At 46.6% G+C, this 24952-nt stretch overlaps 1 protein-coding gene across 1 annotated transcript in view; it reads left to right on the forward strand.

Moving 5' to 3' along the window:
* The window catches only part of LOC308182505 (uncharacterized protein), a 30441-nt gene that overhangs the window by 2825 nt on the left and 2664 nt on the right, over nt 1-24952 (forward strand). Inside the window, exons 2-7 of the mRNA XM_080567310.1 lie at nt 913-2924; nt 3880-11077; nt 16522-16704; nt 18702-18772; nt 20630-20709; nt 22329-22471. Of these exons, the coding sequence (XP_080423436.1) occupies nt 10981-11077; nt 16522-16704; nt 18702-18772; nt 20630-20709; nt 22329-22471 (574 nt within the window). The 5' untranslated portion in view covers nt 913-2924; nt 3880-10980. The remainder of the gene's footprint in view (nt 1-912; nt 2925-3879; nt 11078-16521; nt 16705-18701; nt 18773-20629; nt 20710-22328; nt 22472-24952) is intronic.

A 24952-nucleotide genomic window follows, 5' to 3' on the forward strand; every position in this document is an offset into this window, starting at 1 on the left:
CAGAAAGGGTACACGAGCTTAAAAGGCCCACTCCAAGCAGATCTGAAATTACATCCTCTCCTTCACAGCTGAAGGGAGGAAATCAAATTAGAGCGTTTCTTTCTCCATCAGAGGACACCAGTCCTGCTGCGGCCGTGTTACGCCGCGCCGTCGTTCAAGGCGCGCAGGAGCTCTCCCTGGGGGGCTTCTGCGTGACCAGGGCATCGCTCCGGGTCGCCGCGTTGCCCACGGGCTCTGGGGTGCTCTGTGCTGGAGGGCACAACCCTCCTCGGCTGGTTTGCAGCGGGTGTGTGGGCACTGCCTCTTTCCCGGTCGGAGGCCGTTGTTACACGCACCAAATGCAGGGGATGGAGGAAAGGTGACACAAGAACACAGTGCTGCTGAACTTAAATGCTAAAACATGACAGCAAACCTATTAAATGCCGTTGGTACTTGCAGAAGAAATTGCTTTGCCACCTAATCAAACGTGTCCCCTCTTTGCTATCAAGAGCACGGCGCTGCCCTAAGTCCACTCAGCCTGGCTCATGGGCTGATGGGTGCCTGACAATTTTCTGGTTTCAATTTAAACAGAAAACTAAATTAGCAAATTAATTGTTTGCCGTGTTTTTCCTTGGTCCCCATCAGCTGCCGCAGGACCAGCAGCCAATCCAGGGAACCCTCTCGCAGTCCCGAGCAGAAGGTGGAGCTCTGCGCCGGGTCCTGCTATCTACCAAGTGTCAGTCATGTTAATTTTAAATTACTTTTGTACAGCTTGGTGTCAAAACGATTAAAGCATGAAAAGAAAAACTGAACTGGAGAGAGGGAAGGGTGGGGGGGAGAGAGAATGAATAATTTACCTTGCGTTTACAGCAAGGACACTTAGATTTCTTTAACTCCTCAACTCTGCGAAGCCTGAAACTTTTCTTTCCTCAGCTCAAACTGCTTACGACTCCGCCTGAGCAGGTGCTCTGGATCCTCGCCGTCTGCAGGGAGGCAGTAACTGCTCGCAGCACAAAGCCGTGATAATATCTGAGTTTTTTCCCAGGTAAGGCTTTTCTCCGCGCCGCGCTCACCATTTGTTGCAGTCGCCAGCACGAACCCACCCACCCACACGCAGACCTTTCCTCCCCTTACCGGTCCGCGCCCAGCTCCATTTTCTCCAGAACTTGAGCACACCGTGCTAGATAATCACACGCTCAAAAAACAGAGAAACGCACAATCAGACCCAGCCTTAAAACTGCAAGAACAAGAACCTCAAAACAGCATCTTGCGTAGGATCACAGCGTAATGGCCCTGGAGCTCACCGCGCCGGTTCGCCCAACTAAGCTGTGTGCCTTGTGAAAACTTTGGCTTTCTGGGCAAAGACTGCTTTTATCTCCCTTCTAAGTTCCATCTGCGATTTCTTTCTCTTTCCAGTTACTGAATGCTATAATCAGTGGTCCTTGAAATATCCTACTAAATCTGGTGAGGCCATAGGAACAGCAAAAAGATTTGTAAAGAGGGCAACGTGGCACCACCCGAAAATGTAAAGCAAGACAAGTTTAGCTACTTCTGTCAGTTTTTGTCTTCAGCTTATACATAGGAGCATTTTCTATTCATATTTCTTTAAAAATGGGGTATATTTATTTTGAATTATTTTGTCTTGAGGGACTACAAATTGCAACGAGGTGTCTTTGATGGAAGATCACTAGCAGGGTGACAGAGCTGCCTGGGAAATAAGAGGGGCTGGATGCTCCAGCGTAATGTATCCTGCAGGATATGTGTGGGCTTGAACCGATTTGTCAAATTTGAGCAAAGAAAACAATTTTGCTAATGGGTGTTTTCTGAAAAAAAGAGCGTGTTGTCTCGGCAGTTTGTGTTCTGACTTGTGCTGTCTTCTCGCCACCCATCCTTGGCAGGCGCAGAGAGGAGGCACCGGTGTCTTCTCCCTGCACCTCGCTCCTGCGTTGTGAGCCCGACAGCCTTGCCAGCTCCCAACAGCTCGTGCGACGGGTTGAAAAGCACGCTTGAGATTTCCTCCTCCAAAACTACTCGCCCGACTTCTCTAACGTGTTTGCTTTGGCTCGGTAATCCCCCTTTCCCTCAACCCTCGTGGCTTCGGTTCTGTGGCCCGCAGGGCAGGCTCCGCTCGGAAGGTGGGGAAGGCAAACGGGCACCCCTAGAACAAATGAAGCTGCCCCCTCCCTGCTGCCCCATTTTTGTGCTGCTGCACGCGGAGCGTGGAAATCGCGGGGTCTGCGCAGTTTAGGAGCTGTGACTGGGCTGCAGTGTTGCACTGCATGGGATTTCGCTTAAGCATGCAGGCATGGAAATGTTTCTCTCATTAATAGCGGGATTCCCTTCACATGGCAATGTTTCCTCAGCTGCTGACTCACAAATAAATCATCTAACTGACTTTTTTTTCCCTTTCCCATTTGGGAAGCTCCTGTAAACTTCCCTTATCCTCTGCCAGAGGCCTAGCAGGAGGCTTGAAAAACGAAGAGCAGTACATTTTGGTAATGTCACCTCCTGCAGTGCATTTTGGTAATGTCACCTCAGATGTGCCATGGGGGGAGTACCGAGCATCGCGACCTCCAGTCTGACAACCACAGCTTTCCCTCTTTAATATGTGCTTGGTGCGAGAGCAGCAGCTATATAAAACTAACACCTTTTTTACTAGATGCTGCTAGTCCAGCCTCAGTGATGTCTGCTCACTTGTGCAGCTTCTTAAATAAAAAACACTGTCAGCATTAAAAATACAGGTATAAAAACTGCGCCTGATACAGTAATTATTTAAAATATAAGCACAAGTCTCAAACATGTTATCTTTTTTTTTTTTTTTCCCTAATCAGCAAGGCTGCCCCTCTACCTGGCGCTGGAGAGCTGTGTGTGGGCACGAGAGGGACGTGCAGTGGATTTATTATCAACAGTGCTGTTGTATCGCATCCAACTGCAAAACCTATCAGGTATGAAACAGTTTCAAATCCTAAATTGTCTGCTGGCCCGGCAGTTAGCATCATTAATTGAACAGAGTTCAGCCCGCATAAATAATGGATACAGACTCACTCACAGAACCGGGAACTTTGCAGGGCGTACGCTGCCGCCTCGCAGTCGTGCTGTGGGTTGTCCTGTTGGGACGAAGGTGCAGGAGGCGCGTTATCACTCGCACGGCGCTCGGGAATCACCAAAAACACTCAAGGGGTTAACAAGAGTGGTCAATGCTGATTTCCCTAAAAAACATAAGACAATAACTTAGACTAGGGCACCAAAAACGACGTTTAGGAATACAGCACTTTTCCTCAGTTAAGAGCTCGCGAAATCAGGGAGATGCGGGCTTTTTTCTTCCTCTCCAACACTTGCATTTCCTGCCGTTGGACAGTAAGAATTTGAGTTCTGCATTTCAATGCGTTGGGGTTTTTTTAGGCTTTTGATAATCCTCAGATGATAATTTAAACTACCTACCAAGCAAAGTAAGGCTTTTCAGTCCAGACCACTGAATCAATTCTTTGTTAGTAGACACTTCATCCCCTTGAAGTATCCAGGAAGATTTATTCTAATGAGACATGTAGACAAAGTGACGTTTTCCCATCTCCTGCTAGCTAAACACAAAATCGCAATTACTCCAAAACAACTAAGATCAGAAGCCGGTGCGCTATTGGCTTTTCAATAGCGGCTGTTTATTAGCTTTCCCCAGGACCTGCCTTTTTTATTGAGGGGAAAAGGATCTGGAAACAATCGATTCTCGGCGAAAAGTTTTTCTGAGGGAGTTGTTTTTAATTTGCTGACTTGCTCCAAAGAAAGCCGTCTGTGTGCAAATTCGCAGATCTGCCGATGAGTAATCAGGAAGCTTTTGTGTTTTAATATTTTGATGGTAGAAGGAAAGTAGCACAAGACTGACAGAATAAATACATATATTTACAGGACATTCTGTATCGATTGGAGTACAAAGACCAAAATAATAAAAGTGTAACAAAGACAGCAACCAACTAAAAGCCAGATGCTGGAGGCGACCTGAGGCCTAAAACAAAGCACAGATCATCAGTAATTGGTGCTGGAGGAGCTTAAAGTCAAGAGATGTTTCTCTCTTTGTCCTGAAAATTCTCAAGAGCTGGAGGCTGGTGTTTCCAGCACCCCGTGAACGACACAATTTAGAGTTATAACTGATGAACAAGACAGAAACTTCAAAGAGATCAGCAGGTCGAGGACAACCAGGCCTTCTTAACCCGACACCCTCGATTTACATTTGGATTTTATGTTTGTAAATGAAGCCACATACAAATTTAGGGATCGGTGATAAGGAAATGGAAGCTTATGAAAGGTGTCGGGCATCTCGCATCAGGAAATTTCTATGGAAATGCTTGATTGCTAACAGGATTTACGGGTATCTACTTGCTATAATTAATCTTTCTCTTCCACATAATTTCATTACATGTTGCCTGTTTTTACTGAGTACAGTCCCAACATCCCTGAAACCCACGGGTTCAGTGGAGGAAGGGTTTTTTAATGTCTTAGGAGTTGCATTGCAACAGCAGAGAGGCTCAACAACTCCGCGTTTCAGGGGTGGAGAGCTCCAGGGACTGGCAGAGCTGGAGAGAAGGGCTCGTAAAAGGCAACAGGCTTGAGGAGACAGAGGAAGGAAGGTCTTTAACTGTTAGGCTGAATCACTAAAGCCCGTATCTAATGAACCATACGGTATTTACTGATGCTGCGTGTCCTTGTCTATTACAGACATTTATCAGCAGGCTTGCTCCCCCTTCCCGTTTTCCAACTTCATGTCTTTGTGGTTTGCACGCGTGATGCATTTTCAGTCTTGTCTTGTTAAATAACACAAGTAGTGAGGTGCGGACCCCGAGCCCTCTCAACTTGCAGGTATCCTTTAGCTGAATAAAGGGGCAGCATTTTAGCCCTTTAGAGTCGCTGTTGTTGGGAATCCTAGGGTCACTGGGGTTGGAAAAGCCCTCCAAGATCATCTGGTCTAAGCGTCCTCCTACCACCCCCATCACCCACTAACCACGTCCCCAAGCCCCACGTCCAACCTCTCCTTGAACACCCCCAGGGACGGTGACTCCACCACCTCCCTGGGCAACCCGTCCCAACGCGTGACCGCTCTTTCTGAGAAGAAATGTCTCCTCATTTCCAGCCTGAACCTCCCCTGGCACAACTCGAGGCCATTCCCTCTGGTCCTATCCCTGGTTACCTGTGAGAAGAGGCCGACCCCAGCTCCCCACACCTCCCTTTCAGGCAGCTGCAGAGAGCAACGAGGTCTGCCCTGAGCCTCCCCTTCCCCAGACCAAACCCCCCCGGTTCCCTCAGCGAAGGGGAGAGCCGTGCACCCACCCCGGGGCAGGAGGAGGCCGGCCTGTAGGCTCAGGAGCGGCAGTCCGGCTGCTCCCCGGTACCGGGGGCTCGGTGCTGCCCGTGCCGGGGGGGGCCCAGCGCTGCCCCTTCCCCCCGCTGCCACGCCGCCAGCGGGGACGGAGCCCGGCAGCCCCGCTGCTTCCAGCCCGGCGGAGCGGCAGGCAGGGGGCAGCAAAGGGAAGGCTTTTCACTTTTTTTTTCCTTTTTTTTTTTTTTGTTCTCAGCCCTTTGCAGTCGGAGCTTTCCAGCCCGATTGTGCTCAGCGCTGGTGTTACAGCAGCGCCTCCATTTACCCTCCCCCCATCTCCACCGTTGGGGGGGGGGGGGGGGGGGCTCTTTTTTGGGGGGGGCTGGCTGGGTTGTGAGGGGAGAAGGGGTCTCGCCCCCTCACTGTGCCAACTGGGGGGGGGGGTCTCCCCTCACTGTGTGTGTGGGGGAGCGGTTGTGGGGGTGTCAGCGGGGCCGGGGCTGCCCCGGGGAGGGCAGGGGGCCGGGCCCCCCCCTCAGCTCCCGGCCTGGGACTCTTTCTCTCTCCCGCCCCCCCCCCCCCGCTCCTAAGCGGGAGTTTCCAGGAAGCGCTGAGGAGAGCCGCATCACCGCGCAGCCCCTCACAGCGAGCTCCTTCCGCAGAGGCCGTGGCAGCAACGCCAAGTAGTCCCAGCAGGGTGCCAGCCCTCACCCGCTATACAGCCCCGTCCCGCTCTCCCCTCGCGGGGTTTTATCACAGGGGGGGAGGCGAGGGGAGCGTTTGTCTCCCCTCGCCCCGCGGCTTTGGCCGGGATAAGTCAGGAGGAAGTGTGATGGGGGGGGGAGGGGAGGTGAAAAAAACCTGAGCGGCGGAGGGATCCGGAGGCGCGGAGGAGTGAGGCGGTCCGGGGAGCCGTGCGCGAGGGCGGGGGTGAGCGGGAAAACGCGGCGCGGAGCCGGGAACAGCGCCCCCGCCCCCTCCCGCGGGGAAGGGGGGGGGGGGTACGGGGAGAGGGGGGGCGCCGCTGAGGGGGGCTCCCGGCCGCCCGCTGCCCGCCCTGAGGGGATGGGGAAATGAAGGGGAAGGGGCCGGGCGGCAAAGTTTGGGGAAAGTTTCCCCGGCCTCGAGGTCGGGGGCCCGGGGTCGCGCCTCAGCCCCGGCGCCTGACAGAACGCGCCCCCCCCCCCCCCCCCCGCCGCCCGCCCCGGGCAGGTGAGCGGCCGCGGAGCTGCCACAGCGCCCCGCTGCCCCCAGCCCTCCGCCCACCCGTTTTTTTTTTTTTTTTTCCTTTTTTTCCCCCCTTTTTCCTTTTTTTCCCCCTCTTTTTCCCTGTCCCCTTTTCTGAGGACCCACGTTCCTGTCAGCGCACCTAGGCCCTGCGGGGCAGCCTCTCGCCCTGCGCCTCGCAGATGTGCGGGGGCGGCTTCACCTCACCCCACAGCCCCTCTCCTCACCCCACAGCCCCTCTCCTCACCCCCCCCCCCCCCCCAAACCTCACCCCACCCCGCGGGTGGGCAGCCCCCAGCCCCCCGGGTCACCCCCGTGCCCGAGCAGCACGGCCACGCTCGGGAAGTTCGCCCCAAACGCCCCCCCCCCCGGGTTTAGGACCCCACACAGGACCCCCAAATCCCCACAGGAGAGCGCCCAGGCCCCCCCCCAGATCCCCCCCAACGAGGGCTCCCCCCCCAAATTAACCCCTCGGCCTGCCCCCCGCCCGCTCCCCGTCCCGCAGGCCTCATGTCCCCCTATTAACCCTGCCGGGAGAGGACAAAAGCTAAACTATGATCCCGCTCGGCTTCCCCCATCCCATCCCCGGCTACATGAGCTTCACATCCTCCTGCTAGGGCTGAAAGGAGAGGAGAACAAGAGCTGCTGCTGATTGTAAGGCCTCGCTCGGCTTCTCCCCACCCCCTCCCGGCCCCATCCCCCACTGCAGCTCCCATAGCCTCGTATCCCTCCCATTAACGCTGAAAGGGGAGGACAGGAGCTCTGATGGGTTTTTCTCAGGCTTACTCTGTTTTCTCCCCCCCCACCAACCGATACCAGCTCCACAGCCCTGCATAAGTGCAAAGCACGCATCTGGCTCTGCGAGCACAGCGAGTAAATGCCCCCCTTTCCTCCCAGCTCCACAGCCCTGCGAGGGAAAATAAAAATAAAAAAACCCTGATTCCCCTTGTTTTGCTTATTCATTATAAGGGCTCGGTAGCGTTCTTTTTTTAAAACGTGTGATCTCTTGTTTTAGAAGCATCTGTGCTTTAAGAATAAGGTTTTGTCTTCTATCATCTTGAATGTAGCTCTTCATAATAATCTCCTGAAGTGCTCCATTTTTGTCCTTAAAGTTCTATTTTATTACCTCTTGTGGATGAGTGAAGGTCAGTTTAACCCTTTATATAGGAAAATCAGCAGCCACTTTAGAAAAAGGTTGCCTTTTTCTTTTCTAATTCGTGGTTATGATAATATTTTATTGAGCGGAGGGGTTTTTTTCCAGACCAGTCCTGATGCACGGTGAAAGAAGTGTGTGCTTCAGCACTGATTAAAGTCATGTATGAGTTAATGAGAAGCTTGCAGAGTATGTGAAGCAAGAGAAAATCTTTAACCAGCTCTGCTGTTCCTTCTACATACCACAAACTTGTAAGCTGTAACCAGAAGGTGGATTGAATGTGTGAAATGCTGCAGTAGCAGTCCCTTGTAATTGCATCACAGGTGGATGCTCGCTCAATTAATGCATTATCATTTTCAAAATACCTAAAAGTTGTTTGTTTGTTTGTTTGCTTCCTCAAATTGTGAGACCTCGTGTTTCAAAGCGTGTTGAAATCCTTGGATGAAGGACGCTGCAAGCCTACAAAGTACTGTGTTCTGGGTTGGTTTTTTTTTTCATTTTAGACAATGTCTTTGTTTGTTTTCATGCTAACTGCTTCCTGGATTAATAGATTGATAACACAGAAGAGCCTCTCAGGTGTTGGGGGAACATAGCGGTGATATCAACATCCTAGTTGTGGGCCTTCTAATTTAAGAAACGTGTTGTCAGAAGATGTAAGATCAGGGCTGAATCTTGCTTGCATTTAGGTCCAAATGTAAGATACCCTTCCTAAGGAGTCCCCAGTGAACACTGAGAGTAATTAAGTAAAAATAAAACCTTTCACTTCAGCCCTCCCCGTCGCTTTTAACATAGAGAAGAAAGTGCAACACTGTTTTCATTACGTGTTCTGGTATTTCTTAATTTTGTATTGCATCTTAAATGCTCAAGTGACTTATAATTTCTGTGATTTTGGGGTATTTCTACACCGTACTTTTAAAGAAATCATCTCACTGGGTCCCAAAAGGAGCTATTGAGCAGTCAATCTCTTAAAAAAAAAAAAAAAAAGACAACTTCTTACAGCTTTGCCTTTCCTTCTTATTTTCTTCTGGAATTTTCATACCTAATTGATGAATTCCTCTTTTGTTAAATTAAGTAAATATTTATTGGTATCTGCTGGATTTTTTTTAATGTTTTTGAAGAAGAACAGAACGTTGTCACTGAGACAATCCCTTCACACTGTATTGAAGAGATGACAAAAAGCGAGTAAAGGAGAGTTGTCTTGTGCTGGCAATGTCAGTGCCATTTTTGGAAAACAATACTATAGGAAATGGAAAATACATTTTATGCTGGTGGGAACTTTGTAATGAGGCTAAGAGAGGATTTGATGTCTCAGAAAAGCAATTATTACGAGGGAAAAAGCAGGACTTTATCATCCATTTGTAAGGGTTCTCCGTCTGAATATCCTTTTGGGGAACTGAAATTTGGCTCAAGTCTGTTTATGAACATCTGTTGAATGGAATTTTAAAAAGGCGCAGATTATAATCTTAGTTTCTGTTGACTGTTTAAGCAAAATAAAATGCAACTGCCTGTGGGTTTTGGGTTTTTGTTTGTTTTAAATAGTGAGCTGCGTGAATCTTCCGTAGTCTGTAGTACCGATTACCTGGTTGTATATGCCTGTTCTGTACGATTTTCTCTTCTGCATATAAAATATAGCTCCCACCCCTTTCTGTAGCTGTTCAATCCCATTACTTTCCTACTGAGCTTTCAAGTTTTATATTTTTTTGCAACAGGAGACTCTTGGATATCAGTATCTCTGGCGTGGTGTTTTTGTTTTGTTTTTTCACAAAGAATACAGTGGTATATTTGAGGGGAAATTTGGAGAAACGTTGGGTATTCCCAGGACTGTGACCATTTGCTTAGCTTCACATCCTGCCCACCTGTCCTTAGCCGAGTTTCTGTAAATGCAATCACTTTGTGTCCACTGTCTCTGGATAGTACTACTTCAGCATCTATTTCTGCAGTGTTTGTGACCTCCTGTTATTCAGGGAGGTCTTCACTGTAATTTTCCCTCCTATTATTTTGCCTCTTTTGCAGCCTGATGTTTTTGCTGTTGTTTTATATTCCGAGCGAGGATCCTGTGAATACTTCAGCTCAAAATTTAGGTCATCTTCGATAGAAGAAGGAAGAGGAAACCTAAAAAGTAAAAATAAGATTTCAACGCGCTTTAAAAAGTGACAACTCTTTTCAAAAAAAAAAAAAAGTACAAACTCATCTGTATTTTGTGGCTGTATGGCTGAAGGGAGGGTGCCTTTTTTGATTTCAGAAGGAAAGCTACGCATCTTCATGTGAGTGTGGTTTCTTTCCCATGTGCTTTCCTGGTCTTTTTCATTTCCACACCTGCTTTGAGCTTTAATCACTCAAATTATTCATAGACTTGCCCTGGAAAAAGAAGAGAGTGACCTCTTCCCATCTGGAGTAGATGGATTTACCATCAATAATTGTAAATGGACTTGGATGACTTAATGGTTTTTATGCTTAAAATTTTTAATTCTGTGATTTCGTTGCGTTTTAAGAATTCTGCACGTGGTCTCCTCTGAACTGATAAATCTCTATGGTATAACTTCAAGTTATTTCGTGCAAATTATATCTTAACACTGGCCTCACATCTACAAAGTGCTGATGAACCCCCATGAACTGCTGAGTCGTCAAAGAGCATGCAGTTTTCACAGGACCAGGCCCGTAAATTGCACTCGTCTTCTTTTTTTTGTCTTTTTTTTTTTTTCTGTAATTATATGCAATATATTTTCTTACAAAGAACCTGGAGACAATTTATGAAATCAGCAGCCACAAAAGCAATGTGGTGCCTGTTGGGGGTTATGTATTCACATTGATTACACTTTAACAGTCCCTCAGCCCGAGGATATCTGAAGGGATGTAGAGCCAACTGCTTTTCAATTCGCGTGCGTTGCTATAAGCAGCAAGCTGGAATTGATAGATATCTGTTGCTATTGCCAGCAACTCTTGTTTTTCTGTTACTTTAGTAGCTTAATTTAAATTATTAAGAAACTTGTGAATCTATTTTGTTTGTTTCTGCTCTTCCCAGAAGCTCTTTGCAGTTTTTTATGTATTAAATGTGCTGAGCTTCAGCTGGCCTGGGTGTATAATAAACACTTTAGTGAATGAGGCTTAGTCCAGTTGCCTCTATTAACTCAAAAGAGATTCGTTTATTTTCTGGATTGTTTCTCCATTCAGAAGGAGAGAAGACCTGCATAGCCAGAGTTCACCTCATAAATCACCTAGACAAATGGCACTTGGGGCAGAATAAGATACAAAACAAGAGTAATCGTGATTTAGTCTCAACGAACTTGTGGTATTCTGCTATGGAAATGTTCGTGACATGAGACAAACAGAGAGAGCCACCTGGCACCAGGCTCATCTTCACGACGGAGGGAGCGCCACGAGAGCGACTTCAATGGGCTCAGCAATCGTGCAGGGTATTTAGCGAGTTGTCCCGTATCTCCTAAATGCTGTCTTTTGCACTCAATGCTGTGCTTTTTTCTCTGTTTTGCTATTTCTGATGCTCAGAACGCAGTGATTTTTGTACCAGCTGCGGGCAGTCTGCACTCGCTCAGTCCCCACGACAAGGTGCGGTACTTTCCGACGCTGATGCGCTGTTCTCCGCAGCTGCATGGAAGGGCCACTTCAGAAATCAGCCGCTCTTCAGCTTCCCGGGTTTTAGCTGAGCTTAACCTTTGGTGATCAGTAAATGGACATGGTAAGAAAATCTGTGGCCCAGCCACTCCTCCTTCCCTGAGACTTGTCAATCAACCTCTGCGCCCTCACCTGCCTGCGTTTCAGTATCCCTTCCACCTCATTGCAGTTCCTAGTCTTTCTGTTGGAGGTGGAGACGTGTAAAAACATCTTTAGGGTGATGGATCATGAGTGTGGGTACAGATGGCAGTATTTTTGGTGCAAATAAGGGAAGAAAACACTTTGCAACTTCTGAAAATGGGTGCTAGGTGCTTTCTTAACACCAGTTCACTGATCTCCTGCCTAATTTAAACAATGCGTCTCGTCTTTGTTCAATACAGTTATCTTCTACTCTTAGTAGTTTTGTAATATCTTCATTAGATATTGATTCAAATTCTGAAATATTTGGGGCTGAGGGGGGTTCTTTTTGTTTCCAAGTGTCTGATGAATCTATTTGTTGGCACCTGCAAACTCTGTCCTTGCTTCTTCCCCTCATTCTGTGTTTATTTCAAGGACCCTTCAAAATCGTGTTGGCTCCCCTGGATACGATGGGACTTCTGTTCTACTAGATCAGAGCTTCCTGTCAGGGCTTTGCCATTTCTGAGGAAGGAAAGTCAGGTATCTTTCAGCTCAGTTGTTGCTTCATCTCCTCTGCTCTCCCAGGGGTCTTGCACACGCTTTCAGTTCTGCCTTACGTTTTTGATTTTGTGAGGTTCCCTACTATTTACATTTCTTCACATATATCCTCTTCATACCATCTGCTACCTTATGTTTTGCTCATCTCTGAAATTTAGCAACCGTACTTCATGCAACAGCGTGGTACCTTATTTTCTTAACGTTTAATAAAAGGATTCTAAAAGAACAAAGCAAATTAGAACTCACCCTTTCCATCTAGACATATTAACCGGCGAGGGAACGCTTCAATTAAGACCTTCAAAGCCTTGAGACAAATGAATTTGTAACTGCGATTTTGTACGTTGTTTATCCAAAAGGCATAGTATCCAATCAACTACAGTAGTTTTATTACAGACAGTGTGATAAGATTAAAAAATAAGATTATTACATATTGCTAGCCTCTCTATTAACTTTTTTCTTTAGAATTCAGCAGGTCTTTTAAGTAGTATTTACTTTAGAGTCAGTGTGTAGCTGTGCCTTGTTAGGTAAAAGCTACAGTAACTGTTTTCCTGAATTTAGCTCCTGACCTACCTCTTAAGGCCACGTCTACAAAGGGATGATGCATCAATCTCGTTTGTTTGATCTAATTACAGCTATTTAACTACACTGAGCACAAGTACATTCACCCCACTTTGTTATGCTGATTTAAGACGTTTTCCACTGTTAATCGGGTGCACACCATTCTTCCTTGCATCAATTCACCTCTCAAAATATTCTGGGCAGCTGTCCCACAGAGCGCCGTTCTGTTACTCAGCTGTATGTTCTTTTTCACAGCATGCTGCTAGGGAATTCTCTGGAATTTGGGAATTCTTCAGGTCAAACTGACTATTTACCGTTGCTTTTTTCTTGGCATTGATTTTTGCCTGTGCAACTTCTTTCTCAAAACGTTGCGAGGTTGCATGAAGAAGCAGCTGGTAAATCCATTACAATGCTTATTCCTGCGAGTTTGCACAGGTGGAGAGATCTAGTCCTACAGCTTCGCAGGTCTTTTGCTACTTGAGGAATGGAAGAAATGCAAAAAAGCGAAACCAACAGATGTAATCAACCTGTTACTTCTGTACAACATCGACCTGGAGCAGCTTACTCAACAGCGTGCTGCTCTGGGTGTGACTGGTGGCACGGGGTCCTGGTGCAGAGAAGGGACGAGCAGAAGCAGCAGCCGCCCGTCGGGATGAGAAAATTACGCTCCTAGAAATCTGCAGGTCTCAGCTGCTGAGGCGGGACGCAAAACAAAGGCATCCCTTAGCATGCAGGAGCCCATTGCTATCTGTGGAAGAGCACCGTTTCTGATGACTCGCAACTGAAAATTAGCCAGTTTTATGTCAGGGATGCTGTCGTGGGATTTTTTTATGCATATATCTGAAGAAGGTGCTGATCTTCTGTGTCATAAAGCTTGGTAATGCATAAGAAATTACTGTGAGCTTTTTCTAGGTATAGTCCATGAATCAAGTAGGGGTTATAGGGGTTCAAAGAATAAACATGGTCTGTTGAGCCAGGAGGAAGAATTTATGGAGACAGCGAACAGTTTCTTAATGGTTGTACACGGCCTTGCTCATCAGTGCAGGTGATTTACCATTAAATGGATGTAGAATGAGCGTAGAATGGTATTGTGAAACTTCCTCAGAGCAGAATCTTTAGAAACTTGAACTTACCCTGATTTGTACAACATCCGTAAGAGGAGGGGAAAGATACTAAAGGGCGGACAAAAGCAAGGAATGGAAAGACACGTTCAGTATTATGGACATCCAGTGAAAAAGTGTCTGCAAAACTAGCCACTTGAGGAGGAAAAAATGTGCATTAAGACAAAAGATAACGAAGCAAATTAACCAAAGAAACGGCATTTGGACTTTATTAGAGGTTACTGAAGTTGCTATCATGCCGCTGCGTGTTCAGTGTAGCTCAGAGATCTTCAACAGAAGTGTCAAAGTAGTTTGACTTGGCAAAATAACATTAATAAAAGAAGAAACGTTTGGTCTGAAATGCACTCCCTCATCTCTTCTGTAACTGAAAGTTGCAAAAAAGTCCTCCAAGTAACTTGCTGAAATGGTGGCCTGAGGTGGTGGCCCCGAATCATCTATTCTTCCTCTAAAAGTGTACTATTAAATTTGAAATACACCTTTCTCACTATTTTTATTATTATAGCAAATACAGGAAGAAAAATAGCAGTCATAGAAAGACATCATGAGGCCCATTGGTCACATCTCTGCTCCGGGACAAGAGAAAGATGCTTCGATGTGCGGAGGTTTTTGTATCTTGTCCTTTAAAAATTAAAGCAAAACAACGACGAAACAACTGCCCATGCTAGTATTTTCGTTGTTTAGACATCACTTCTGTTGCTCTGCCAAATCTTACTGTGAATTAAGTCTATTACCTGTTCTGCTTTCAGTGGGCATGAACATTTGGTTGTCGACCTTCAGTGTAACAAAATGGAAGATGGCTATTTTGTCCTCTCTCACATGAGCTCTCCCCTTTTTTTTTCTTTTTACTTTTTTCCTTTTTTTTTCCCCCTGTTTTTAATCCAATATTTCAACCTGTTCTTAGGTTTAGATTTTCTAAGCGTCCTAGCCTTCTTGTTGCTCTCTTTGTGCTCTTCCCAGCTGGTTTATATCTGTTTTTATTTTTAATGTGGTGCCTGAAATTGGATACAATATTCCAGCTGAGATTTCACCAGGACTGAGTTCAACAAGATAATTGTCACGGGTGTCCTACGTAAAACAACCTTATTAAATATTTCTGTGATGTATTATCTTTATTGTGTTGACTCAAATTCAGTTTGTGATCCATTATAACCACCGGCTTCTTTAGTGCAGTACTGCTGCCCAGCCAGTTATCCCCCTTACTGTGCGTGTTCATGTCTTGATCTGTGGCTACAGAAAACGACTGAAAATGTCGTGCCTGAAGACAAGGGGGAGAAAAAGATCTGAGGAGGGTTTCCAAATGCACCATTGGTGTGAACTCCAAGCGGGCCAGCCTGCAAATGGAAGAGGAATCGTCAGTTAATGGTCTTTTTCAACAACGGATGGGATTTATGTTTTGTTACTCAAAAAGCTCATAGAAGTCCTGATGTGAGCTGGAATAGGAATGTTTGCTTGCAAATGGGAAGGAAAATAGTTACAGGACGTGAATCTTAGGTTATAATTCTTGCTAAGTTTTTTGCTGTCCTGTCACTCACAAGATGAGCAGAACAACTTTATTGATGTCCCTTTTAAAAATAATAGTTGTGGCTGCGGAGTTGGGATGAACCAAAGTTAAAATTGAGCAGCTTTGTTGAAAGAAGAAATCAACAACCAGAAGAGCTGTGCAATTCCACTTCTGTCCAAAACGTTAAGGACGTAGCGATGCGATCCGTGCATGCGAGGTGTCCTCTTGGTCTTTCATGGTCTGGTGAGAACATTGCCCAAACCAACCAACCACCAAAGATGAAGGATGCATTTGTGCCCCACACCCCCTTGCAAATTATTGCTTAAAGAAACATGAAAAGGTGACAGACGAGGAAGGAGGCTTTGACAGCATTGAGCATGGCGTGCTTGAAGTCGTGAACATCTCCTGTTGAGAATGGAAGACCCCAAGAAGAGCAGCCAAGGTTTGTTTGCTAAAGAGAAGTATTGCTAAAGCAGGCGTGTTTTTGTCTGGAGAGGTTAAGAGACCTTAGACTGTGAAAGAATTAGGTGGTAGGTGTTCCAGGTTACATTCTTTGTGGTGGAAATGAAAAGCCATTAGCAAAAATTAGAGATAAGGTGGGAGACTTTCACGGTCTTCTGGCACCTTCTGGGTCTTCTTTTTGGAAAGCTCTACCCTAAGAAAAGATTATTTTATTTATCCTTGTTCAGAGTTACATTGCTAAGGTGAGTTTGTGTCTGCGTGTGTGAGTGGAGGTTTGGCTGCAGCCAGGGTCACTGCTGAGTTCTCCAAGTGCTGGCTGACAGAGAACTTGCTGAGCCTGAGCGTATTCCAGCACCAGGTCAGCCCACATATTATTCGCTCTGTATTTCATGCTTCTTTACGCTCTCGTGACCCGGATGAATTTAACAGGGAACTGAGCAATGTGTTCAGTTTTCCTGTGTGTGCATCTTACACTTCTGCCCATCTTAGCCCAGTTCCTGCACCGTTAGGCTGCCTGTAATTACAAATCAAATCAGAAAACCTGCCTTCTCAAATCCTGTCTCGTTTAATGAATGTGGTTTTTTTTTCTTCAGATTTTCTTTTTATCCTTGTTTTTTGATGTTTGCTTACATATTTATGGCATGCAATTTGTGTGCTGCAGTAAATTCAGGATTACTAATTGTAACGGAATTTCATTATGTTTTTCACTATGGTATCTGAATACTTTTTAACCACTATATAAATGTATCTTTGTGATATTGCACAGAGGTTTTCCTCTCATTTCGTTGATGCAAAGCAATGAAATTTATGGCAAAGCTATCAAAATTCTTTACTGTATCTTTATATTCCACGGTGTCAATAAACAACTTTTCAACGTGCCCCAGCAAACTAATTATAATAACTTCATTAGTCATCCACCAGGTTGCAGATGAGAGTTCCAAGCGCACTGCTGGTATTGGTTTTCCCCGGTTGTTGGACTTCCACAACGTGGGTCTCGAGGAGCCTCCCTTGGTCACCAAGCCTTATGCCAGGTGTCTACAGGCAATCAGCTCTCATTTTGTCCGTAAGGACGACAAACTCCAGCATAAAACTGGTTAGTGCTTTCAGCCCGGTAGCCCCACTAGAAGGGCTTTTTTAAATCTAATTTTTCTACTGAGACCTCCTACTCTAACTTCCAGCCTAAGTAATCAGGCCTCCTTGCGTATTTGGTGCTAACGAAACCCTGTAGTTTAAGTACCTGTATTCATACCATAAGCTATGTATACAAACTAATCCTATTCTATTTCAGCTTTTCTTTCGTCGGGAGTTTGCTGAACTAAAACTTCAATCTTTTCTCATGATAGATTCTTTGCTCTTATAACCATCTCAGTAAGCCTTTTCTATGACTATTCCAATTTTCACATATCTGTGAATTCAAACTGTACGCAGAATTTTGTAAGAGTCGCTGCAATAACATCTGCATGTGCCTTACCTGGCCATTAGATCACGTTGGTTCTTCTTCATTTTTGTGATGTGTAGTCGTTCTGTGCCTAAATAATGCTTTCGAGTCTTTATCCTTCTCTATTAACTGTGATGATTTCCCAGATCGGAAGAATTTTGGTTAATAGTCCCCAGCCTTGTGCTTTGCATTAATCTTATTACTGCATTCCACTTTGCTAGTCCATTCCTCAGAATTCCTGTGCTGTTCCAGAACCTCATCTGGTTCTTCATTTACCGTGTTCCAGTCTTCTGTACTGATGCTTTTCAATTTTGTCAGCAGCTAGCTGTATTAATGCTCCTCTTGCCATTGCTCGTGTGAAGGTCACTTAACAGGAATAGCACCAGTTCTGAGACCAGTGCTGGAGGAGCTTCTCAAGCACTCACTTTCTAGGCTAAAAGTTTGCATTTCAACACAATTCAGCATGTTTTCTTTAACCACTTGTTATTCACAAAACTCTTCTTTCGCTTATCTTCACCTTTTTCAGTTTAACTAGTAGTTTTGCATGTGGCATCAGACCAAATGTTCTGCTGAAGCTTAGGTGGACTGTGTTTTCCTTTACAAAGAAAACTATGTTTTCTTATTGAAGAAAGACATCAGATTTGTCTGGCATGATTGCCTTTGTTAAACCTATATTGCATGTTATCCGTTTGTTTTCCTGTTTTCCTCCACATCAGTTCAGGTGAGAACTAACTTTTACATCTCTCACTGAGGTCAGGCTAATTAGTCTATAGCTGTCTGGACATGACTTTCGAAGTCTTTGGTTTGATGTTGTTTTGTTTTTTTTTGTCTCCCCATAGTAGCATGACAAATCTAGATTATTTTTGTACCCATAGAGGCGATGGAAAACAAATCACTCATTTACATCAAAACTCAACTCCTTCACTTTTTTTTTTTTTTTTTAAAGAAAGGTTCTATGTCATGGCTATTAGTAAAGGGGAAACAGCATTAATTTTGAAGTATTGCAAAGTCCTTTTAAAAAATAATAATGAGAAGTTTCTTAACTAATGAATGCTGAATCCAGGACCGTATTGTCACATGTAACCGTTGATAACTGCCAGTGGATCATTACAGCCCCTGGAAAGTCTGATCACTTATGTCTGGAAATTACGTTCCTTGTGCTGCTTCAGCCTTATTTACTGCTATCAGTCCTTTGTTTAAATGGAAAGTAATGTGTGCTGGCTACTCTACACGTATGTATAAAGTAATCCTTGAGAAAATACAGAATAAGAATAGACCAAGTCAGTAAAACATTACAGTAGGAAGGTAGTGGATCTGGAGGAAGACATGGGGAAAACTGCAGTGCTCTCAGTGATTACAGCAATCCATGGCACTGGAAAACCTAGGTCACTAACTATGTCTCCTTGAAAGTAGGAGAAAATACTTTAAATACTTTGTTTCATAACGTATGTAGTTACACTCCTTACCAATACATATAATGGGTATGAATCTTTTTGAGCACATTTCACTTAGGTATCGAATTATGAGGGTAGGAATGTAAGCAACAACCCATGGATGTGTGTTGTGTTTTTTTTTTTTCTTTCTGGGTATGCTCAATATTTTTATAAACGTTATAAACATTTTAAAATTATGTCTTCTTTATGCTTCTTCAGAACGTCTTGAGCTCAGGATTCAGTTTTACAGAGAACGAACAGTTCTGACCAGTGCCTTTGTTTTACTGAAGGTGAGTATGATAGTATCAGTCTTTATGAAGAAGTAATATTGCTAAGGTTTGATTGTGGGCCTCTTTAAAGCCATAGATAACAGCTAGATAAAAATGACCTTGTTTCTCTGCTCCAGTAATGAATTCCAGAAGTTCCAGTGAAGCTAGTCTAAATGGCCTTACATTTTTGTTTTTTAATGCAAGTAAATTTTTACTGAGGTGCATACTTGGAAAGGTAAGAATCTTACTTTTAGGCCATGTACATTTGAGCAAGATTACAGAATGGAGGCCTTAAAAGCAGAAAATCAGTCACATCCCTGCACGCGGACTGCAAGCTCCCCATGTGGGTTAGATTACAGAATTAAGATTTTGAAATACACATTTATGGATGACTGTTGAAAGGTAGATGAGTAGAATTTCTGTCTGGCCCTTTCATGATCAAATGTTTCAAAGCTGGTCAACACCTTGTTTATTTGGAATATTGCATTTTTTTTGGTTTTATTTTATTACATTTTGTGAGAGTTATTTGTGCCTTCCTTTGTACGTCTGAAATGAAGGGACATTACTAAGTGTTCTCCCCATAGCTTGAATATTTGTTCTTTCTCTGTATTAAGTATTGTGTGCACGCCTATATGATATCAACAAAAAGCTCTTAAAATCAATTTTTGAAGGAGATTTTCAAAGCACATCATATGATTGAGTCACAATGCTGGATGAACTAAGCTATTGTAGAATCTCATATAAAATGCTTAGAATTAATTTGCCAAATAGGGGTATTTTAGAAATAAGCATGGATTCAGCCAACTTCCCCCAGAGATTTTATTTCAGTGTGACCTGAGTCCCCAACGCGGATGAACTGGTGTCTTTTAGAAACCAAAAATCTTTAGCCCTTCTCCAAAGAAGATTTTCTTTGTGTTCTCAGATGCACAGATACTCATTTTCTTGAGCTAGGAGCTGGTATGAGTCTTATGGGCGGATCCTGCAAAGTGCTGAGTCCATGGTTAACTTTAAGGGAGTATATGCTTAAAATCACTGGGGCTGCCGATGTTTAAAATTACGCATATACTTAAGTACTCCGGTGGCCCGAGGCCAGTGGCTTTTGCATCTTCTAGGACAGAGCCCTAAGGAGCCTACGGTGAATAGCTGCAGCTGAATTTTCTTTCCCCATTTTAAATATGAGGCTTAAAGCAGATATTCTGGCAGATGCTTAATTAAAATAGTTATTTCAAATGCGAGGAACGCAACACGCGAAGTTGATATGCCTGCTTTCTTTCCGCCTCTCCTGGCATCCAGGCTCGCTCCTCTACGGCGTTAGTGCAGGGCTTGCAGTTTTCAGGAGTGCTCCGTTCCTGTGCCGTCCTCCTCCGGCTTTTCCATCTGCTTCATTCTGTTTGGAAAATGGCAATGTAGAATGTGTTTGGTGTAACCTTAATCCTGACCAGCATCTGGGCTCCGTTTAAAAAAAAAAAAAGGCATCTACTGCAGGCAAGGTTTCTGTATATGCTTCCCCGCTTCAGTAAAACAAAGTTGGGGGGGGGGGGGGAACAACAGCCAAAAATAACAATAGGAAATAATATTTGTTTTAATGGACATTTGTATTAATACGTAGGTTTGAATATATTTTCCTGCCTACGTGGGCAAACCGTGGTGCTTGTACTTTTCACCTCACCTCTCCTAGTGTTTCATGTCAGAGGTAAACCGGATTCGCACCATTTCAGTAAGCAAAAGGGGGGGGGGGTGTCTCTACATCTTTTACCAACCACGCTGTTAATTACTCACGAAATACGTAAAAGTGAGTGCCACCATTAAAAAAAAAACCCTAACGAAGTGAAATTCCTGCCTGACGCCTTCTGACATCTCCCTGTTAAACTTTTCCAGGCCTTTCACAGGTCCCCGGTGGAGACGCGAGTTTATTCCATGTTCCAGAAGGAAGCAACGAGGATGAAAATCGTGGCCAGGTGGGGAACCCCCCCCCCCCCCCCGGCCCCGCAGGTCGCTCAGGTTGGTGGGATGGGGACAGATGGGGGGGGACGGGGACGGCGCGGGGCGCCACTGGTCCCGGGCTCCTCTGGAAATCCGGCGCTAGATGTCTCCAGCACCTGGAGATCGCGCACATCCCTCTGCAAGCGCGGAGCATCCTCGGGTTCGTCCACAAGGGAAAGCAGCCGCTTCGGAGCGAGTCCCGGGCGCGGCGGGGCTCCCCTCGCTACGAGGAGAGCGGCGCCGCTCAGCCCATGGCGCTGCCCCGGGGGGTGCCCCCCCCCCCCCCTTTCATTTTTTCTTTCCTTTTTTTTTTTTTAATTTCTTTTTGCGTTTCCCAGCCCAGAAGCCGGTGGGACGGTGCCGCATCTGCCCAGCCCGCACTTCAGGGTTGGTGAACTTCGCTCCCCGAGCGGCCACAGAGGTCGCCTCTGAGCAGCACGAAACGTGGTGGATTTTTTTTTTTTTTCCTTTTTTTTTTTTTTTTTTTTTCCCCTCCCCAGCGAGGCTCTCGGTCCCTCATGGCCGGAGTGGCAAAGCACGTTTAAACCCTGAACTCGGATTTCCCACGTGGTGTCTCGTTGAGCCGCTGTCGCAGGCACGCTGCTCACTCATTTACACGGGGCGAATTCACTTATTTCCTGCTGGCGCGGGGAACGCAGGAGGTGATTAACACCCGTAATGAAACGGTATTTCCAGACACCATAGAAGAAAAAAAAAAAAAGAGAGAGAAAAACCCACGACTTGTGGGAAAAGCCAGCTCTCAGCAGCAGCAGGCTCTTGCTCTTTGAGTCCACCACCGAGTGGACGAATCCACTGTACAAAAATACAAAATACAAAGGCGGCTGAAGTTGGGCTCCTCCTTCCACGGGTGTTAATTCAGGGGTTAATTCAGCCCCGTCGGAAGCGTTTGGGGTGCGGGCACGTGCAAACAGCACGCCTGGTTTTGGGGCGAGGGGTCAGCAGTGTGTGCTGGGAGGGAAACCCCAACTGTTTGTGTGAATGCAGCGTATATTGGACGTGTGTGTGTAAGCATTACATTGCGGGGGGGATTTTTTTTTGTTACCTTTTCACCCCATTCAGAGACCGTGGACGTAACGCGTGCTGTTTCGGCACTGAGAAAGGAGAGAGGGAATGGGGGGGCAGGAAGGGGAGTGCCCAAAGTTGCATCTGGCCTTCACCCCCCGCTGTAATTTCTGGTGGAAGGTGTCCCTTACCTTTAATTATTTAGTTTAGCCAGACCTACAGTGCACCTCGTGTCACTTTCAGGCCTTTTTCCTGGTGTCTCTAGGAGGCACCCTTCATCGAGCAAGGGGATAAAATCTTGGCAAAAAGAGCACCGAAGGATGTGAACCCCTAGGAAAATTCCACTTCCTGTATACTAATGCTTGTCCTTGGGTCTCTCACTCGTTCCCATGCATTTAGCGAGGGATTTGTGCCTGAGGCTACGACACCAACTTTCTAAATAAACGCAGCGCTGCAGAGAATAACCGAGCTCGCTGCTTTTTCCCCTTTTGCGCCTAACAGCTCGGCACGACCTACGTCTCCTCTCCTCCTCCTCCTCCCCTCCATTTTATTTCTCCTCTTTCTTTTTCAGCAGGCTCAACTCTCCCTCCTGCTCAACTTGCTGTGAACAAAAGGCTCCGTTCCAGATCCAGCCCGCAGTTGCCGTGAGAAACTTCTCTGCGAGCGCTGGCTGTCGCGCTGCCTCCCTCGCCTGCTCGCTGCCTGCCTGCCTCGGTAAAATGGCAGTGCGAGAGCTTCATGAAAAGGGTGAAAACCCTCCTTTCTCGGCCCCTGGCTCTCCAGCAGCACTCCCCCTGCCCTGTTCGTGACTCCTGAACTCCAACTTGGCTAAAAATACACTTTCAGAGGGCAGAATTGCACGGGAGTGATTTTTTTTATTATTATTTTTTCTTTTTTTTTTTTCACTCCACTGAAAAGAGCAGCAGAGGGTGGGAGAAACACAGAGGGACAGACTTGCTCGGAGTCGGCAGCTCTCTGCGTGCTGGCGAACTCTCTGCTGGTTTCGCCTCCCTGCACGCTATTGCCAGTTCCCAAGTACTTAAACAGAATAATAGTTTTGCTTCAGTGGGAAAATCGAGGCCCAGAGTTGAGGTCTGTCTCTCTTCGCAGCTCTGAAAGGCTTTTTAACTCTTCCAAGCGGGGTTTGCAGCCTGACGGGGCTGCTCTGCAAGCCCACCCGACAGGTCCCCAATCTGGTGGGATTCAGGAGAAATTAAGACGGTTGGCTCCTGATCCAGTGCAGGGGTTTTTACGAACTCCACTCCGCGTTTTGTTTTATTTTTTGCCTTTTTTTTTTTTTTTTTTAAGTAGATTTACTCTTCCTTCTCCGAGAGCGCTCAGCACCGGGGAGCTGCTGTCTGAGGGCGGCCGTGGGGCACGGTGTGCGCAGCCACCTCTAGAAAATCAACGCTGTTGCACCTCCAACTTGTTTTCCTCCTCGCAGGGACCGTGTTCAGAACATCAGTGAATTCTCCCTGGAATTCACACATCCCGCTTCCACTCTTTTCGTTTTTAATGCTGGGGGAGAGCTGCTCTCCCCTCTTCCCCCCCCACGCCCACGTGTGCACGCAAACTTGCTCCGGCTCCGCAGCCTGGAGCCGGGAGCAGGATGCGCTGCGGGCTCCGCGCCGCTTCCCTTCCGCTCCGACTCCGCTTCGCTTTTTCCTGCTCCTGGCGAGGGCTGCGAACACCCTGCGCTTCCCCCGGCCAGCCCCGCTCCGCTTCCCTCCCTCCGTGCGCGTCCAAAGTTTTGCAGCGCTCTGTCGGACGCTAGCGCCCGGCTCTGGCGGAGGCAGGGGCTCGCCGCCTTCCCTCCGTGCCCTTTTCTCCTGCCAGCTCGGTGGGAACGCAGCGAACCCCGCGTGGGATCCGCTCCTGCCTTCGAGCCGCGCTGCTGCGAGCTGGCGGAGTTACCTTCTGCTGAAACTCCGCTTCGGTTTGCAGCGCAGAGCTCTCCCCCTGCGCGCCCCTGTGCCATTGTGTCAGCCCTGGAGAGGGAGATTATAGAGTATCTTGACATATTTTTAAGAGGATAAATAAGCATTGTCTCGTACAATGCCCCAGCACATTAGCCACTCGCAGCAAACAAATAATTCAAATAATGTTAATCTTAGCGGCTGTGAAGCTGCGACGAGAGTGCTTAACCTAGATATGATAGCGGCTAAAAGACTGGGAAGAATGGGCTGGACAAATACAAACGCATTTGCAGGAAATGTAATTTTCTTTAGCAAAACTACTCTCAGATAAGCTGAGGGACTGTCGATAACCTTTCCTTATTCCATTCCATATTTTGCGGCGTACTCCGTGAATTATAATAGATGGGTCTCTTGTTCTTGGGTCCAGTCTGCGTATCTCAGCACACCGTGCCTTTCAGGAAAATGGAAGAGCATCCTTCTGCACCCAACTACGTTAATTGCTTCGCGGCGCGTTTCGTTCGCGCGCGGTTGAGCTGCTCGATACTTTATTAGAGAAACTCTGCCCAATTCCCGAAGTAATAATCCAGTCCACGTTTGTAGCAAGTTGAAAGGCTGGGGATAATGATAACTTGTGTGTGTGCGAGCGTGAGGGAGCGCGGCTGACTTCAGTCCGGTTTCCATGTCAACGATTCAGTCCATATTTGCCATCGCACAGTTGGCAGAGCCTTTTTTTTTTTTTTTTTTTCTCATGGGGGAGACGCTACTCCTGTTTCTAGTACTCTAATCTACACCAGGTTTCCTACCCTGCCTTAGCGCTGGGTTAAATGGCACGGCCACCTCCATGAAGGAGACTCCGCTCGGCTCAGGAGGAGCCAGCCTAGCGGTGGTGGCCTGCGCTGCCATGTGAGAGCGCCGAGCTGGCTCCCCAGCCTATCTGAGCAGCTAGGGGCTGAGCCTGTCGTGGAGAAAAGCGTGCTCAGCACTTCAGGAGATGGGGGAGAGACGACCGACTGCCGCACGCCGCTCAGCAGCGATCGCTCGGGCTGAGAAGAGCGTCGACGTATTGCAAAGTCTTGTCCAGTTCTGCAGGGCTGGGTAGTTCCAACACGGGATGGCACGAGCGGCGGGAGGATTTTCAGCTCTTAGATGGAAATGTTGTTAAGAACTGTTCCGTCATCTGCCTTCCAAACCCCATGGCTGGAATTTCATTGAACGCCTCAGTATTTAGTAAAGTGCCAAGGCCTCATTGATGAGGCATATTCCAAAATCTGCTTCAGCT

Source organism: Anser brachyrhynchus (assembly GCF_964034855.1).
Source record: "Anser brachyrhynchus genome assembly, chromosome: 24".
In the NCBI taxonomy this organism is placed as follows: Eukaryota; Metazoa; Chordata; class Aves; order Anseriformes; family Anatidae; genus Anser; species Anser brachyrhynchus.